This window comes from Aythya marila (assembly GCF_965140915.1).
Source record: "Aythya marila genome assembly, chromosome: 4".
NCBI classification, from domain to species: domain Eukaryota; kingdom Metazoa; phylum Chordata; class Aves; order Anseriformes; family Anatidae; genus Aythya; species Aythya marila.
Genome location: NC_139045.1, coordinates 36,613,087 through 36,629,173, shown reverse-complemented (window position 1 = coordinate 36,629,173; position 16,087 = coordinate 36,613,087). Strand labels below are relative to the sequence as shown.

The window sequence follows — 16,087 nt, the reverse complement described above, 5'->3', positions numbered from 1 at the left end:
TCATGTGTAAATCGCATTATAACCTAAGAAAAAATATAATAGGAAACTGACTATTATAAAAATAGTATAAATAAATAAATAAATGTGTATATATATATATACACACACGCGCGCGCATACATACACTACCAATATGGGATGCATGTTCTCCAGAAAAGAAAGGAAACATTTTATAAACTGTGGAAATTCCACTCTTGAAAGGAAGGCTACGTGTTGCATGAGCATGTAGCACCTTGATGTGGAAGAATTTGCTTCTTATGGGAACCCAGCTATAGATCCTATATTCCGTTAAAAAGACAGTGCCAAAGAACACAGAAAGTAAAGGGCTTGCAGTGGGAGTTTTGCTGAAGAGCCAGGGAAGTTTTGATATGCAAGTCCTTCCATACATGAACTGTAATTCTGAATGAGACCTACTCTACTTACATAGCTCCAAATCAATTGACCTTCCTGAGGCCTTAGTACTTACCAATAAATCCAAGCTGGGAAAACTCAAGAATCATCCACTCTTGGGACTGTTCAGCCGCAAACTTTTTTATACTTTGAATATAATCAGGTTTGGCTATAATATCATCTTCCAACTGGGAAAAACAATAACAACAAAAGGCAGCTGGTGGCTTTGTTTGCAGAAGAGGTGGTGATGTTGCTACGTGAATGATAACCGCACTGTGCATGACTGCTGCACAGTTTGTACTGAAGCTGTGCCAAACTACACTGGATTGCTATTTAGCTTCTAAATATCTCTCTGTTCCAGTATCATTCATTAAATATTTATTTACAGGATTGACTACAACACCATGAGTGCTTCTCATTTTTTCTCCCTACCTTATAGGGCTACCACATACAAGAAAACTTTAAGCGAGAAGACAGAGGTTAAGGAAGATGATAGACAGTTTGTACTGAAGTTGTATAAGCACTGATAAGCAGCAGGAGCTAATTCTTCGGAAAGAAAGACGCCTAAAGCAGATGGTCAGAGGCTCTGCAGATTAGCCTGGGCAGACTCTATCGTACCTAAAAGGTGACAGAGGAGAAGAACTGGGGATGATTACTGAGAGGGGCTAGCGGAAAGCAAGATGTTTCAGGGAATACTAGTCATGGAAGAAGAAAAACGCTGTGAAACACTGAAGAAGAGAAATACATAGAGCTCAACACATTGTAAAGGCTGAAACCAAACACGACAGTAAAGCCAACTAAAGGACAGTCAGAGAAGGAGAGTGATATCCATCAAGGAAATGGGAAAGGACTTGGCAGCGTTTTTGCACAGTTTTCAGAGAAGAATGGGGGATATGAAAAGCCAGAAGCTATGCTAGTTACCAATACTGTAGATAATGATTTCAAACAAGGAGTTTAAAGTCAATCACACAAATAAACAGATTCCAGAAATAACTAAGGAGCAAGTAGTACAGGGTTTGAATTTGGTATGGAGGTGAAAAACACAGGAAGAGGAGTCTAAGCCTTCAGAAAATGTTGTTGGGTACAGCGAAACAATACAGTTAATTTGATCTAACCGCTGTACTTTATTGGCCCTGGTGTTTGTCTGATGGCATTGAAATCTAGGTCAGGGAGCTAAATAGGTAGAAAACAAATGCTATAGGGAAAAAATGCATGGTTTCCTGCAAGTTTTACACCCTCAACAGATTCAGTGCAGTGTCAGCAAGAGCAGTTTGAGGGAGCAGGCCTACAGCTTTTAGCCGAATTTGGCCATTACAAGCATGTAAGTGTAAGGCTGGTGGGGGAGAAGTGTCAACACTGAAACAAGGAGGAAGTAGAACAAAATTCAAAGACACGATTAAGAGATTTGTTAGCTTGCTGACAGTAAGATATCAAAAAATGGAGATGAACTGATATCAAGATGAACTGTTCTTACCAGACTCTGAGATCTGAGGTTTGAGTTGAGAAGACAGTTAAGCAGAAGAGAACAGCAAAACAAACAAACAAACAAAAAAGCACCAACTTGCAAGAAGTGTTGCGTAGAATTATATGAGCTAAGAGGATTATCCAGGGGCTACGTGTAAAGGGAGAAGGTAAAGAATCAGAAAGAGTTTCAAAGAACCCTCAGAGAAGTTGAGGGGACACCCAAAAAAGGAGGAAAAACAGAGCGCGCAGTATCTTAAACATTTGGTGAAACTACTGTACAAAGAAACACTAAAAGAAAGCATACAAAGGTTCCAGGGATGACAAACATAGAGGTTCTGACGGCTGCAAGTGTGGCTCTGAACTGCACGTAGTTCTGACTAGGGAGAAGTCTGAAATGGTCTCTGCATGGCAACAAGGCCATGCAAAGTAATGTGATGAGCCCTGTGCTGAGCCTCATGATTTGCATTCAGCTAAAGCATATCTTCTTGAAGAACATTTGCCATTGCTTGGGGATTTCAGTATCAGGTATTTTTCAGTAACTTACACTGTGTGCAGCTACCATTAACATTCAATACACTGTACCCACTTGGAATTTTTCTGGTTTCAGCTTACAGCCACTTGTTCTTTATATGCTCTTATCTGCTAAAGGAAGTTATGCAGTGGCTGTGCACAGCTTGCTCAGGAAATTTATGATAAGAACTGTCTAGTCCATTAGCCCAATTGCCTTCTAAAGACCAGCAGAACATGTGGCCACAGCTAATTTCCCTTTACTCATCAGTGCTTTTTCATGAAAAAAAGATACATACACAATAGCAAGCCGTGTCAGTTTCCTAAAAGACAGACAACTAATATCTTTCTTTTTTTCTCTCTTTTTTTTTTTTTTTTTTTTTTTTTGGTGTGTGTACTATCTCCATAGAGAAAACAGAATAAAGAAGTGACAAAAAAAGTGGTAGCATACAGTGGAAGTGCAGGCATCAGACAGGAACACATCTTCCTTTCTAAACTATACTAGTGTATTTTTCTGTTTTGAATCAGTGTTTGACAAATCTGTGAATGAAAAATCTTATTCTCTCATTTTCCAGACAACAAACCCCTACTAGCTCATTCCATTAAAATCCATTTTATTTTTTGTTGCATATAAAGAATTTTTCAGATAAAAATGCACTTTCATGAAAGTTATTCCTTCTAGAGTTCTACTAAATAGAAGGCTTAACTTACAGTCTACTGGGAAAAACATATCAATAAAAAGAGTCCTAATGACTTAATTGAGCTTTTGCTCAGGCCTTAAAACCACTAGAGAGAGACACAAAAAATGACAATAAAGGTGAAGAGATGCAGCAATAACTATCACCAAACCATTACAACCCAGGCTTTACTCCAAATGACATACTTCAGTCCTTATATGATGTCCCAGGTAAGAAAACACACATTCTTTTTTTTTTTTTTTTTTTTTTTTAATTTTAAAGGAATTTGAGAATACAGGGGTCATTTCCAGGCAAATATGAATGCTTAGAAACTTCATAATTCTACAACATCGGTAACAGAAAGAGATAATATGTGTCTGCCAGCACGCTTAACATTTGTCTTCACCATGTTGCCTAGGCCTTAATACACTAGGCACACTTACTAAATTTGGGTAGGGTTCTTAAATATACAAAAATCCCAGGAAAATACCTCATCTTCTAGTAACTCTCATGTGTTTAGCAGACAACATCTCTCTTTGTTTTTTGTCTCTTTGTCTTCTTAGTACCTGTACCTAATTTGAAAGTGGACCATAGACTCTCGAGTAGCCCAGCCCAAATATGCTTTTGCTAACTTCTGAAAAGATTTGTACAAGATTCCTGCTCTTGTGGTTTCCTCTTCTGCTTCTGGGAATCTTGTGAGGTACTTATGTGATACAGAGCCTGAGGACTGTTTGAGCTGCAGAAGACTCAGGAAAAAATTAAGAACTAAGCAAAATGCTGTTCTGAGCTTTTTAAAGACTGCTGACATTCATGAGCTATGAGAAACGGTACGGATCTGTTCTATTATTAAACAATCATGATAATTTTTGAAAATTCTAATGAAAGAAAAAATCCATATTCCGATTCAAATTTCATCTCAGTTCAGGAGAAAAAAAATTAACATTGTCAGATTTCTGCACCAGGTCCCTTCTGGTTTAAATTATACTGAAACCAAACCAGACATTTCTTTACCTGATTTTATTGAAAATGAGTTGAAAACTCACTTCCCAGAATTGCCACTGTTCCTTTTATCACATGGGTTCTACAAAGCTGCCCAAGTCACAATAGTGTTCTAAAACTTCATCATTATGGAGTGCAAATTATAACAAATCCAGAACGATGGTTAAATCTAGCCCTGAATGCTTGGGGATCTTCTTAAAATCTTAAATCATCTGGAGAATTTAGGATCCGTACCAATTTGCAGTATAACCTTGACTCCAGTGTCGCTATACTGGTACATTTCCCTATCTGGAAAAGTTCTTTATGGTATTTTGCTTCATGACGATCCAGGCTATAATATGGACCTACCATCACTATTCTGTCTTTATGCACCAAGTGAAAACATGTTGACCTCTGACTCGCTTAACCTAAAGAAATAAGGGTTTAATGCTTCAATTACCTTTGGCATCACAAATGTCAGGAAGGAACGTGGATAGATTTATTCAAATACCTAGCTGCAAGATGTATATAAACACAGAAATAGTATGGGTGCTTGTAAAGAGTACAGGCAAAATACATGGAAAATGGTATTTATTTTTTTCTTTTGAGGCCTTAGGAACAAATTAAAATTGCCAAAGCTAATAAGCAGTACAGATGTATTGCAGCAAGTTAATGATAATGTGAACATACCTGTAAATAAAATGTTCCCTTAGGTTGGGCATATAGCATTAAAAAGCTATAATCCAAATTCTGTTTCGTTCTCCACCTAAATATAAGCAGCAAATTCTGAAAATCTTCTTTGGTGGATTCCAAGAGTTATTTGTATAATAAAAACATTAGAATAGTAAAATCATAAGGTTGAGTATTCTAACTCCTTGTTAAGAGAAAAAAAATGAAGAGGTACTCAAGTGGTATTTTTGATCTAAAATTTCCTCTGTAATCAGTGTAAACATTAGTAAATAATCTGACTTTCCCATAAAAGTTAATGTTAACTAAGCAAGACATTCCAATCTGTATCAACTCTACTGAAATGAAATGTTTAATAAGCATATTCATGTCAAATTATTAAGAGTCTACTCACTATATTATGAACAGTAGAAACTAATACACAATGATTATTTAAAGGTGATTCACAACATTATAAAGCTGAATGTTTTTACCGATCAACAACACAGAAACTAGTTGATACACTTCATTTTCTCATTTAAATGTAAGCACAGATTTTTCTCTATGAAGTACAATATCTCATTTTACCAAAGGATGAAGGTGACATTTAATACTCAATGCTAAGACTTGAGCTAGAGAGTTATTTATATATAAAACAATTATTTTTAATTTGTTTTAATTTTATATAAAACAATTAACCTAAGATCATATTCACAATGTGTCTGATTAAAATCAACTCATACCTTAAGTATACAGTGTGTATGCATGTTTATGCTCTGGAAGGTACAGGGCTTATCTATAAATTATACGTGCATAAATACACTTGCTGATTTCACTCAGCCTAAGGTCTAAGTACTTCAGCTCTCTTGATGGCACTGTTTGTGTAGCTCCCAGAGACATTTTATCTTCTGATAAACTACAGTTATTGTTGGTAAAAATATTTGTTTTCCTCCAATAAATTTATTATCCTCCAATAATCAACTTTGTTAAGGTATAACCTGTCTTTGTGAATTTGAATGAAATCACCAGAAGTTAGGATATACCATTTACAGTACTATGACATGTCCATAATCACCACGAGTTAGGTCATTAAACCCACATTAGTTGACGAGTTAGTTAAGGAGACACTAGGGCTTCCTTTGTGTGTTCTTAAAGCTTCTCCCTTATCTGTTCGGTAAAATATTTTCCTATTTTTCCTTTCTCACCAGATCATCTAGTCTATCATCTCTACACATTATCCATCTTCTTTAAAACCTGTGAGATGCCCAGAGACAACTTGAAGCTGATGTGCAGCACCTTTTCTCAAGAGCTCCTTGCATAATAGTTATAAATAAATAAATAAGAGTGCACTTGAAGTCCATTAGCTCTGAAATGCAAAGATCATTATCACCTCAAACAACATTAACTTCCACAGCATTCTCCATTTTTATGCTCTTAGAAAAGAATTCTTAGGTTTTATGCAGCTATCTTACCTTACTCTGTCCTCCGAATCTCCTAATGTTTTCCTCAGATTGGAAAGATCTGGATAATAAGAAGCAGGAGGAGAAATGATCTCTAGGACACCAGACTGGATTTCTTTGGGGAAACTGTGAAGAAAAGTTTAGTGAGACACCATTCCCCAAAAAAGACGTTTGACCGCAACCACATACAGCAGCTCCCAAAAATTTGGTCTGCTCTTCCAGAAGCAGAATTTACAACTAGAAAACAACATTTTCACATGTATTGACAATTAGGGACATTTGGAACCAAGAAGGGATTCCTGACAATCATCAGAACAGGCAAGACAGTGACTCATACAAGTCACAGAAAAACTAGAGAAGTGAATCAGAAATCCTACCAAAATACAGCAGTAATTCATGAAAGCAAATCCACTACCTAGAATTATGCCCAACTGTGTGAGAGCCACCATGTTCCTTCCTCTTGCTCTAACTCTAGTTCTACCTTCCAGCCAAAATGATGCTGTCTTGGAACAAGGAGGATTGGTGTAGGGAGTCTGGGTCTCAGCTCCAAATCGTACATTTTCCATTTTATAAGAAATTGAAAAAACATGTAATTTAGGGAGCCAGACCTGGAAATCAAGTATACCTTACCTTTATAATATGCTAAAAAACAAATACTCTTTAGTTTTTAATTTTTATAGGATCACTGAAATAAGGAGTTCTCAGAACTGAGTACCCCATTCTCTGTAATTAATTAAAAAAGGCTAACATTAAAAGATAAGTGCATTACAGTACAAGCATGTTTATGAAAAGCAGTCTCAATCTTACCATATAACACTGACAAAGTGTTAAACAACACTTCGCAAAACTATTTTTAATAACCACAAGGACAGCATAAAATGATGCAAATGCTGAAGTTGTTGTACATATTTTACCTTGTGGTCCTAAATAGTACTGAGGAGGACTGCATCTTGATCTTGTCCAAACTGCAGTACTCCTAGCTGAGCTAAACCCTCTGGAGGGAGGAAGCTAATGATGCTACTTAGCCAGTAGGCTCAGCTTGGGGAGAAAACTATACGGTCAATACAGTCTGGGAAACCCGGGTGGAGCAGGAGGAGCAAAACCCCAAAAGTGAAGGAAAAGGGCAACCTCTCTGGGGAGCTTGTTCAACTGTTTGTTTTCTTGTTAGTATTCTAGGAAAGCACTGTTAGATTGAGAGCACTGATGCCGTCATTTTAAAGGACAGAGGGGAAAAGGCCGTTCAACTTCAAATGCTGGCCAACTTGGGGCTCTGTCAGAGTAACTAACTCACAAAGCAGCTTGTGCACCACAGAAACTAGCAACGTGAGTGCTGCAACACAATGCAGATATCATCTTGCTTTCTATCACTCAACTGTGCTTTAGGGCCTTAGCCTTATCTGTTTTGTGATTGTTAGCTACACTGTACCATTTCTTAGAAAGCAGTTTTCATAAGACCAAATGAATCCACCAACAAATGTATTCTTTTACCTCAGCACTTTAATTTAGTAGTGTTCTTCTCAAAGTACTTTAAGGATTTTCACATGCACATCATGTTGTAAATATCTATGTCAAAGAATGGTAAGAGCAAGCAGATCTGCATCGGGATCCAAACCTTCATTTGATAACTGACATTAATTTTGCATGGCAAAGAATATCCATCTCGTGTTGCCCATCATTTAATAGTGTTTCACATTATATTATAATCTGATTACTGCCCAAAGTCTGCTGCCTTCATGAAAAAAGAGGCAAACGAGGAAAAAAACACACAGAAAACATGATAAACATCAGAATACATTGTAGGGCTGTGAAGTCAGGAGAGACCTAATACATGGATGTAGCCCCAGGTGCTTTACATTGCATCATTAATTTCACAGGGAAAAGACTTACGTTCAAGTAAATATTTATCAGATGCTTAAGCTGAAACCTCATCTGATTAGCTAAAGCATATTTATGAAAAGAAAAAGAAAAATAAACTGATATATATAGTTGAGTTCTGAATCCTTGTGTTCACACATACTAAGAGAGCACCTCTGCCTCATTTCTTAGCAGTTCCATTTCAGTATGGCAGAGTTGTAATTTATTGCTGAAATGTTCTAATTCTTTCCATAAAAGATCAAAATGTGTTTATTAGCTTTTGAAAGTTACACTATATAGGACTTACCTGCTTTTAACACTTTCTGCAACACTGTTAACGTATTCTTCATTGACCTAAAGAAAAGAAGCAGGTTTTCATTTCAAGTCACCCGTGTCTGTATTAAGCATTAAGCGATATTTTGTAGGAAATATTTACATGCAAATACTTCATTTTTACTTTCTAATTCATTTCATTCCAGGCAAGAGCATTTCAGTATGTTACAGTAGCATTTCTATTACAGGACAGTATAGAATTTTGCTTTTTCATTACTTCTGCAGGTGGCCAAGCCATTTTCTGCATAAACTATTCTACAGCTTTCACTTATGCCAGAAAAGCACAGTTGTACATGTATAATTGTAACTAAAATGAACTGTTTTGGGTTAATCATCCAAAAAGTCACAAAAGAGGCCTGTGACTGTAGAGAAAAGCCACCTAAGCAAAATTTTCTAAAGCTAACAATACCTAAAACATTTACAGAGAGTTTCTTCCTATGGTAACAAACCTAGGACTCCTTGTCTGGGAGGACATACTTATTCATTGCTCATGTTTCATAAATTTAATGATTTTAGTGTGGAAAACGCTTCTGCTAACAACATTAAGCAATTGTGAGTTTAATGGATGTGTGATTTCCAGAGCAATATAATACCTGTCTTGGAAGTTAAGATTTATTTATTATTTTTTTAACACACAAGTAATCTTTACCAATTATACAATAAAATTGTAATATACATATACATCCATATATATATATATATGGATGTATATATACATATATGTATATATGTATATATCTTTTATATATATATATAAAAGAGATATGACACGTGAAGAACTGTGGCAAGAAAAAAATACCAGAAACTTTGTTAATCACTTCCAGCCAATAAATTACTCTGACTTAACTCATGATGTAAACAATTACCTTGATCTTCTAAAGCTTTGTGGGAAAAAGAAAGGTGTGCTATCATGATCAGTGAACATGCCTGCACTTTTCCCATAACTACGTGTTCTTATCACTTCCCATATCAGCACAACCATCCTGTTCTAATTTTACTGCATGGCTGAAAAATGAAGGCTGCATGAACGTGACTTTGAGGATGATAGAAAGGGCAGAGACATTCTTACAGCAGCATTTTAATCCTGAATTGGCTGAATTGGACTGCTAATAAAACTTAGACTGTTTGTTAAAAGTGCACTTTATAACTGTCCACAGTGGGAAACTGTACAATTTCAGAAGTTAACCCCCAGAAATTCAAAGAACTCTCTAAAGGACTGTAATAGAAGGTTTATCCAAATGGCAGCTAGGCAAAGCTCACAGTGCCAGGACTCTTCACTAGGAAATAAACAACGATAATGTAAGTTCATCTTCTGAAATTTTTACTTAGGAGGAAGCAGAGCCAGTAAAATCAGACCTAATTATCATGTTATCCAAACAGAAACCTGAAAGTCATGACCCAATTTAATAAAGTGAACTATGGTCTGTTTGATAGTGTTAGAATTGCAAAAGTTGTTTTAAGTAGTGATTCAACTAAAAAAGCAAGCTTTAACTCCTAATAAATATCTTCATATTTTCACTAAGAATATATTCATTAAGCATACATTCAATTCATTGGTGAAATTTAATGCTGTTTATGGAAGCACAAGGAAATATGAAGAATAAACATGAGTTTTGAATAATTGCACAGTCTTTCACCTGCAAGTAAGTATGAACAGCTAATTCTCTTCTGTAGCTTTTTCCAATGCGCTCAAGACATTTTGGAACGAGGAAAATTTAATTTACCTCTAATATTCTACCTTGAGAAACGTTTACTTTTCCAAACATGGAATATTCATATTTCTGAATGATTTAAAGCGATTTTCTTTTTCACAAGAGTCTCCAATATGTCAAGGTACTTTGCAAGATATGATTTCAAAATGGCAGATAAACAATCCGTATTTTTGTTAGACAGAATAAGTTTACTTTTTTCAGGTTCTATGAAACTTTTCTGTGAAGGACTTACTTTTCATTCTTTCAGTAGAGCACAACTTTCAGAAATAGTAAGTTCATATGATTTTATATCAAAATCTGACTGCAACAACTGTATTTATACACGTAATATGACTTTCCCTCCCCCCTTCAGCCATCTGGGTTGCAGAGTTTTCTCCACATACGAAGACCAAGACATTAAGTGGTGTCTCCTCCAGCACCAAAGAAACTCCTCCCAAAGGCCTGGTGTATTGCAGCATCTCCTACAATTTTATACTAAGACATGAATTTCCATGTTGTATTTCTACTAGTATGCTGTACCTTTCTACAAAAACTTACCTCTGCTACAAAGATGATTATTACACAGTCATTCTTTTGCTCTTCAGAAAGTTCATAGAACAAGGAATGCAGTGTGGTCATCAGGTAACTTTGTTTTTCCCTTTTCACAGTAGGAATACCCATCACCAGTGAGACTGCAAAGAAAGAAATGAAAAGCCACATCGTCTTAAATCAGGTAAAGGGAAACTTTAATTCCATTTTAATTTTGGTCTGACACAACCATGGGAACATCTGAATGTGACTAACACGTTAGAAGATAATTACTACCATGAACATTCATTAATTAGTTTACTTGGTGACAGTTAATATTCCTATATGAATACAGAAAAATTAGTCAGCATATTCCTATATTCTATGACAGCATTTGACTTACTACCTGGAAGAAGAGAGACATTCAGGCAGGTTTAGGTTACAGATACCTGTGTTTGTGTTACAAGCACCAGTCTATACTAGGTAGATGGTAAATATCTGGGAACTCAGATATTACTTCTGGTAAACACAGATGTATCTGCTACTGAGTTTCAGAAGTGGGTATAGCAAGACAAATACTAGCTCTTGGTATGGAGCTGGAGATCTGACTATTAAGAGTTAAAACAATGCTGCTGAAGTGAGGAAGTTCTCACAGGACATGAGTGCAGAGTATCTCAGAAAGGAATCTAACTCAAAAATCCTTCTGAGTAGTTAAACTGACAGGAACCAATGGCTTTAACACAGTCAATAAGAACAAAGAAATGTTCGTATAATCAGTATTAAGAAGAAAGGAAATTAAAGTGACTCTGGCAAAGACATTGCTACTGTTAATATCATTAGCTGGTAAGCAGGACCATTCTTTTTTCATTGGTGAGGGCATTACTGAAGTCAGTGACCACATATGGCTCAATAAACCTATGCAATACTTAGTCCATACAGACTATTCCCATTCACAACAACCTTAGGAGGCTGGCAAGGAAGCAAAAGGTTTTGAAGAATAGGTGCAGTTAGTGACTTGCTCCAGACTTTATCATCAGTGCCAGTGTCAACTCGAAAATACAGAAGTTACAATGTTCTTTTCCAGCACGTAACTTGCTAAACCACTGGGGCTTTTTTTGTTCTTACACGCTGAAGGTCAACCTGTACTTTCTAAAGCGTGGTCTTGCTATTGTGATTTTCATTTACCAATACATTACAAATTAAACATGGTGTGTTCTTTCAGTACTTATTACTTTTCTTCCAATGTTTTTTTTTTTGCTTGCTTACCTGTGCATCTGGACCCTCCCAACCCAACTTTGAACATGCTAGAACTTAATACAAAATAAAAACATGCATAAAATATAAATTGAATTTTATTTCCTACCTCCAGTTCTCTGCTGCCCAACAATAACATTTGGAAAAATGGCATCTTCATATTCTCGAAGATGAGGTAGGTAGTAGTACATGTTTGTAAGGTGCAGGGGAAGTTTTCTGGTGAGGTTTAATACTTTCTCATCATCTTAAAGAAACATAAAATAAGAAGCTGTTAGCCATTACTTTACCTATTTTAACTAGCTATTACTATAGCTGTTTTCCTCAATTCAATATTAGCAGATTACCACAGACAAGGTTATTCAATCAGAACCATTCATCAAAAATGACTATATGCCACATAGTTCATAACGATTAATAATTACCCTGCGTGGTGGTCAAGTCCTGTTTCAGTCTAATGCCACTGTCCTAGTTTCTCCTGTCTGTCTCAGAAATGGGCCTGACAAGATCTCACAGGTGAGCTTACGGTAATGCTGCAGCACATATGTGCTGCGGTCAGCCTGAGCCCCTCCTGTGGAAGATAAACTGAGGATGGCACAGTACAAACCCACCACACAGGAGATCATGCAAAGCTCCATGCCAGAACGTTCTGGGAGCTCCGCCTGCATTTCTCTGTGCCTAAACAGTTGCAGAACTGGGCCATCTTAAAATCAAGTGAACAGTTATTTTAAAAGCAGTGGGGAAATAAAAAAAAAAAAAATCCAATTTTTGCACTTTTTACAAGTTGTTTACTGAAGTTTTAAACAAATATATATTCTAATTAATAACTTTCTTAATTGTTTAAGAAAGTTAAGTGCTTTCCCCAGAATTTAATGCACAGTGGTTTTCAGATTTCAATCAGAAGTTCCCAGGTTATAAAAAGTCCTATGGTGAAAGAGACAACAAGATCCAGGCCTTAAAAAAACAAAACAAAACAAAACCAAACCAACGTGGGAAACAAAAGACTGTTTAGCTTGGAGAAAAATAAGGAATATTTATTTTGCTTTACTAGAGTAAAATGAAGGTGAAAATAATTAGTTTATTCATGTTGAATTAACTGAAGTGTGACCTGATAAAAGTAATATATCTATTTTTTAAAAAGCCATATGAAAACCAGACACCAATCATTTACTAGTTTCTCTTCCTTGATATACACATTCCCAATGTTCCAGCAGTAGTGAAAATTCTTTAAAATAAATTTGTTGAAAACTCAAACAACTTGATTCTTGAATCAATAAAAATTCAATTATAAAATTATATATTCAATTTCAAAAAAGCAAAAAACATAATGTAAGATACCCATAGAATCAGAAAAGATGTGCACAAGTCAATTAAAAAAAATAATTGAATGGATTAAAATGAAGACTACATTTCATTGTAGGAAGAATAAAAAATGGCCTTTCTTATCTTTAAGTAAACTTCCTGGAAACAGAACCGAAGGTCACTCCAGGCTTTATTCTACCAGTTGCCTCAAGGCTGAAATCTCTCTTTCATGACATATGGCTCCCACACTAGGATTCTGGCAGTCATTCTCTGCTACTGACTTTACTAGCTACCTACAACGTGCATGAAAATACAGAAAAACTGAAAGAAAATACAGCTCCTGTGAATTTATCTAGGGAGTCATTCCTACTTCAGTGGTTGCCTCCTCCAGATACTTTATCAGTTGTGCAAAGAGGCTGGCACACTACATGGTATCAGAACAACACCTCAATTAGTTTCAGCCAACAAAATTGTGTTAACAGCCTTTCAGGGTGGTTTGTCATTAAATGTACTCGAATTTTGCTGCACAGAAGCATTTTTCCCCCCATTTAAACATCTTTGCAACTTCCTAGGGACTTCAGTTCTTATTAGAAAGTAGTATCTATCAAGGGCTGGGCTTTATTGTGGAGGACTTTGCCTTTATTGCATACAATAAAAGTATAAAAAATAAATTCAATAAAAAGAAAAAACATTCAGCAATTTTAACAAATTGCTGCTTTGAACCCTATGAAGCAAAAACTTAAACACTTCCTCACATTCATCTGTTTTCAGTAAGGGTAAAAAGCAGAGAGGAAAAACTTGCATTCTCCTCTGCTGCTATTGTACATTAGGCAATAACTCTTCGTCCACAGCATGCGACACTACTGGTGGCTGACAACGCAGTCTCCAGTCTAACACTTAGAAGGCCTACCCCACAGTTAAACATTTGCTCGTACGTATCTGAACAGTCCCACTGAATATTGAATAAACAAACAAAGAGAGGCAGGGAAGACCAGGATTAAAAAAAAAGAAAAGCTAACTACCCCAAACCAGAATGCACCTTGTTGTTTTTTTTTTTCCCTCTCCAACAGTCCTGGTTAATTCTCTATTCTAATCAGATACCACCCTGCTGCACTGAATGCAAACAAGGTTTTTAAAGTAGCAGTTTTCAGTAGCATCCAGACTCTTTTTTTTAAGTCTGAGTGTGCTGTGGAATGCTTTCAGGGCAGAGACACCCCCTTCTGGGTTTCCTCCTCTCCCCAGGGAAGTAGGTCTTGCAGTCTGAACAGGGAGGAAGGCAGATCCTGCACTACTACATCATTTCTTTTAGGGAACAGAATTTCATTGGCTGATCTGTTGTATGCAACTACCAGGGTGCAGATAGGCAAAAATGTACAATAGCCTGTAAGGCAAAGATATAATATGTTTTTCAAATAAATGTGAACTTTTAATTAAACGATGGGAAGAAGCCAGATCACTACAGTGAATTTGATTGCATTTTGGTGTTCCTCTCACAAAAAAAGGCACAGAAACTCCCTTTCAAAGGTTTGTGTTTCTTCTCTTAAATAAGCTTCACTTATAAGCAGTAGCCTTCCTTGTTCACTTTAATAAAAAAAAAAAAAAAAAAAATGCATTTACATTTTCCTTCATATTGTTAACAAACTACTTGCAAGATAAACATAATTTCTAGAAGGAAGATTCCTAGGCTATACCTAGCTAGCAGGACCTCACAGGACTTCTCAGCCCCTGGGTTCAGGCAAGCACCCAGCTGCGTGCAGTCTGCCTGCGGGGATGAGACTGTGCATCCTCCATGCACAACGCTGTGCCTTGGGTTTACCAGAAGGAAACCCAGCACAAGAGAGGATGGCAAAGTACTCGTGGCAAAAACATCCCTCACCTGGAGAGGAGGGAACCAGGATTGTGCAACACATGAGGAGGTATACCTGCATTCCAGAGTAGGTCCTAATATTATCAGCGTGTGGTGGCAAAAGCTAGAAAAAATAGCTTATTCAGTGTTCTGTAGTTGGCAGTAGCAGAGTTCAAACACTGTAAAAAGCTAGATTAACAATATCACAGGTTTGACTTGTGCTTGCCCCTATGACACCACTGCAGTCAGTTCCTTTTATTTTTTTCCCCATATTTTTAAATTATCAACTGATACTATTTAAAGATGGGTTACAGGTTCCTTTACCACCTTTTTGGTTTCATTCCATAGAAACTTTTACCTAATATTGTTATCAACAAAGCATTACTTTTTCTCCCCACACCAATGATAAAGAAACATGAGCACACAAAACTAGAAATTTTTGACACAGTAGATTTTCATGCATACAAACCTGTATGATTTGTTGTCGAGTTCATTCTTTTTGCAACTATACGCTTAATTTCATCCAGGGCACTGCTCAATTCATGGGATCTTTTTTTATTTTCTTTTTCAGCATACAGCAGTCTTTGCCGGAGTTCCAGAAACTGGCTTTGATACATGGCGAGGTCATTGTCTGCAATGAGAACATAACTTCTTTTCAGAGAGGTGAGCATATAAAATACATGATGGTATAAAGTGAAAGTTGAAGAATAGGAGACAGTCCAAAAGAACGCATGACCAAGACTGTAAGACTGTATGAGACCACTGAAAGTTTTTTACTCACAGAATGAAGAAGCCTGGAAGAGCATTCAGAAGTAGGGAGTTTAGGCACTACTGCTGGGTAAAGGTTTGGAATTGAAGCCAAGAACTAGAGTATGACATTAGTAACAAGGAAAAATAATAAATGCAAGACTATGAGTCTCAAGTAAAGGCACTATCCAGTAAACCCAACATTTTTGGTAAGTGTCTAATGCAGATGACCCCTTGTCACACTTAAGAGTGTAATTATGTAGTGTCTTATTTTGCATAAAACATTAGTAAGATTGAAAAAATATATTAAGGTATTCAGTCTTCACTTATGATTTAAAAAGTGTCTGGAGTATACAAACTATTAGTAGAGATGGTTATTTGAACTATATATAT

At 36.4% G+C, this 16,087-nt stretch overlaps 1 protein-coding gene across 3 annotated transcripts in view; it reads right to left on the bottom strand.

The window, feature by feature from the left end:
* The window catches only part of MGAT4D (MGAT4 family member D), a 39,006-nt gene that overhangs the window by 9,854 nt on the left and 13,065 nt on the right, over nt 1-16,087 (bottom strand). For all 3 annotated transcript variants that reach the window (XM_082758786.1, XM_082758784.1, XM_082758785.1), the window contains 7 exons: nt 15,417-15,578; nt 11,912-12,046; nt 10,579-10,712; nt 8,304-8,350; nt 6,155-6,268; nt 4,707-4,782; nt 467-578 (listed from right to left, as the gene is read on the bottom strand). In XM_082758786.1, the coding sequence (XP_082614912.1) occupies nt 467-578; nt 4,707-4,782; nt 6,155-6,268; nt 8,304-8,350; nt 10,579-10,712; nt 11,912-12,046; nt 15,417-15,564 (766 nt within the window). In that variant the 5' untranslated portion in view covers nt 15,565-15,578. The remainder of the gene's footprint in view (nt 1-466; nt 579-4,706; nt 4,783-6,154; nt 6,269-8,303; nt 8,351-10,578; nt 10,713-11,911; nt 12,047-15,416; nt 15,579-16,087) is intronic.